The 3,441-nt window shown below is 47.7% G+C and overlaps 1 protein-coding gene across 2 annotated transcripts in view; it reads right to left on the reverse strand.

Moving 5' to 3' along the window:
• The window catches only part of Dtx4 (deltex E3 ubiquitin ligase 4), a 35,185-nt gene that overhangs the window by 17,022 nt on the left and 14,722 nt on the right, over positions 1 to 3,441 (reverse strand). For both annotated transcript variants that reach the window (XM_005369687.3, XM_005369688.2), the window contains exons 3-4: positions 2,879 to 2,940; positions 1,679 to 1,840 (exon numbers count right to left, since the gene is read on the reverse strand). In XM_005369687.3, the coding sequence (XP_005369744.1) occupies positions 1,679 to 1,840; positions 2,879 to 2,940 (224 nt within the window). The remainder of the gene's footprint in view (positions 1 to 1,678; positions 1,841 to 2,878; positions 2,941 to 3,441) is intronic.

The raw sequence follows: 3,441 nt of genomic DNA on the forward strand, positions 1-3,441 counted from the left end.
CCCCCCCCACATACACACACACGAGAAAAAGAGGTCAAATTATTTTGCAATAGTTTAAGGAGTGTGAACAGAGGAGAGGTTGTCCCAGATCAATCCAAACGGCTTGAGGAGGGATGAGCTGCTCCTGTCTGTCTTGCCCTCCTCCCGTCCACATGTCTATTTCAGTAAATCCGCATTATAACTGAGATAAAACTATATTTCTCCTTCCTGATAACCAAGGAGCCAAGACTTGCGCAATGATCCCTGGAGAAAACAGGAATGCAAACACTTTGCATCGCTCCACAAACACCAAAAGTCGGCTTGCATTTCTCTTACAACTCGTTAAGGCCTAGCTCAGCTGTATAACATGGTGTCACACTCAAATTATTTTTATGGGAAAGCAGGAAGTTATGAGCCCCAGTTTCAGGACAATCCTCCCTGGCTTCAGATAGTGCTGCTGCTGCCAGTAGATGCAGCCCAGCAGTGGAGAGAGGTTAAGGCTCTGGGAAACATAGGGCCATAGGAACTAAGGATCTTCAGGAGCTGGATTTGAGAAGTAAGCTGACCAACCCAAAGGCAGAGGATAGGTTTGCATGGGTCTACAAGTCATCACAGAGCAAAGAGATCCATGGAATCTCAGGCTACTCCCCTGATGCCTGCAAGCTGTTTTCTCACCCATAAAATAAGGACAATTGATAGCACCTACTGCAGCGGGTGCTTTGACGACTGATGTATGTACAGCCCGATAGCACTTGGCCAGATAAGGAGACAGTATGTGCTATTAATAGTGCCAGGAAGAGGGCAGAAGTGTAAACTCCTGTCCTGACCGACTGGACGAAGAACAAGGCACGCGAGTTCACTGGAGCAGGGAAATTGAAACAGACAGGGAAAGTAGAACAAGGGTTTGAGGAAGTTCAGCCAACAACAGCCAAAAGCTGAGATGCAGGCCCTTCCCTACCAATGCCCTGCTTCTCTGGAAAGAATTGGGCTTCTATTAGTTGAGAGCCTGTTACCTGTTGCCAGACCCTGGGCTAAGTGCTACACACAGACATTCTGACTCAAATTTCACAGGAAGTTTGTATGATGGAGGCGTGGGAGGAGAAGCACATCATTTCATAACCAAGAGCAGCCAGCAGGACGATCAGCCACAGAATCAATCCAGAGTCTCTGTGGTCAAGGAGGGCACCCTTGCCCTTAGTAGCTGGATTACAAACAGGACACAGAGATTTGTGAACGAGAGTTCATGGGACCCAAGGCCCAGAGAGACATAAGACAGTCGCTGCTTTTCCGTTTTCACGGGCACATTCCAGGATATACCTGCTGGCATTGGGCATTACAAAGACAAGAAAGCAGAAGTTGTACCCAGCTAGCTAGTGACAAAGTTAGGGTTTCTTAAGGGTTTCTGTTCTGGCTCCAGCTTTGTGTCTCTTCTAACATACTGTCTTTGTAGAACACTTCACGTCTTTATTTTTCTGTTACTGTTGCTTTTCATGTCTATGTGTCTCCAGGTAGTTCTTTTTGACCCAATCAACCCACTTTGGTTTGACTCATCAAAATCTACCACTGAACCTGCTTGGCAGAGGAGGAAGTGACAGCCCAGGGAGGGTAAGCCACGACTTTGACCTTGGTGCAGGCAGAGACAGGACTGGAAGCCCAGACTTTCATTCACTCCACGTATCTAATCAGAAGAGGCCTGTACCTTTCTTGGCCTGTTTTTTGGTGGTCTTGCGGCTTGTGTTAGAGACCCCTGGGATGGACTTTATTTCACTCTTGCTGACAGGGGGTGGATGGAGGACCAGCTTTGGTGGCCGAGTGAGGCACACAGGCAATCCAGCTGCACTCATGAGGATCCCGGTGATTCCTGGAAGGGGCAGGGCAGGGGTGAGGAAGCGCTGAAGAATGTGGTCCCAAGATTCCCACACCCCCCCTCCCATTTACCCACTCTTCTCTTGAGCAGATTTCCTAACTCATGTGTTCGCTATACACACATACACAGTTGTATGCACGCTTGGGTGTGCGGGTGGGTGAAGACAGCTTTGTAAGTTGTTCCTCAGAAGCTAACCATCTCACTTAAAAATTATGAATTAAATGTACTTTTGCTCTGACCCCCACCTCTTAACTCCCTCTCGCTTGGTCTAAAAGCCCCGGCCCCACATTCGTGTCTTTCTGTTTTGGGAATCACTAATTCTGATCAGGGACTTCTGTGTGACCGTGGGTACAGAACTATCCATTAGAGTTCAGTGGGGGTGCATAACTGAAGGCAACAACCCCCCCTCCCCCAGAATCTATCAACAGCCACTAGTTCAACAGGGACATGCAGGGCTCTCTCTGTGGCAGCCACAGCTAATGTAAGATCATAACTGAACTGTCTGTACTAAACTGAGAAGGTGGACTTGTACAGCCTTCTCCCTATCTTCCACATAATCCATTCTTCTCACCCCCCCCCCATTCCATGATGTCCCTTGGACCTTAGTTAGAGAGGATGCTCACCGTGTTTCTTGAGTCAAGATATCATTGGCCTGGACCTCACCAGGGGACTGGCGGCCAGCCAACACCAGGAATATGCTTATCTCTGCCTCTCAAGCAGTAGGATTATATGTACACATCACTATTTCCAAATTGCTATTTTTCTTAAAAAAAAAAACAGATATTTTGGAATAAAAGTTTTGCCCTCATGCTTGCCCGTCAAATACTTTATTACATGAGCTATCCCCACAAAACCCCTGACATGCTCAGCTTTTAGCACCACGCCAAGTCTTCTTGTTCAACTCCTAAGTTCCCATTTTCTTCAGTTAGCATCCAAATTCTCTCCTCTTTATAAATGAGTGTCCATTAGCTATTCCATGACTCATGTTTCAGCCTCAGCCAGTCCAGCCCAGCCAGGTCAGCTAGTTCTTACCTGCCAAGGCAGGGTTGACAGGGCTGGACCCATTCAAGTTCTTCACAGGCACAGTGGGGACCCTGTGGAAAGAAAGGGCATATGTAATATGGCTTTGACGAACGTAACAAAATGAACCAGTGTTTAAACCTACCAAAGCACACTAGGTTCTTCACACATCAGTGGGAGGTAAGAGGCTCAAAAGTGAACTCAGATCACAACACCCGCCACTTAGAATCTGAGAATGCAGAATGGGTACAGTGAATGCCAGGGTTCCTGGCCCTGCGCTAGCTGCCAACACCTTTGCCCTAACTTCCTTGTCTTCTTCCAGTCTCTCCTCGACGCTTTTTTACTCTCTGTCCTTGCTAGTCCTAGTTCCTGCCAGTCAAACTCCTGCCTAAGAACCTTCAGAAATGTCAGTTATTCCACCTAGATGTTCTTCGAAATTTCTGTCCATTTCCACTTACACTCAGCCTTGGCTAAAACAGACCTTTCAGAGCCATAACCCTTCCCCGCAAATGCACGCACCACAGGAATCTGCATTCCCCTGACCCCTTCTCCCCCCCAAAAAAAAACCCTTCCCC

Source organism: Microtus ochrogaster, unplaced genomic scaffold (assembly GCF_000317375.1).
Source record: "Microtus ochrogaster isolate Prairie Vole_2 unplaced genomic scaffold, MicOch1.0 UNK56, whole genome shotgun sequence".
Lineage (NCBI taxonomy): Eukaryota > Metazoa > Chordata > Mammalia > Rodentia > Cricetidae > Microtus > Microtus ochrogaster.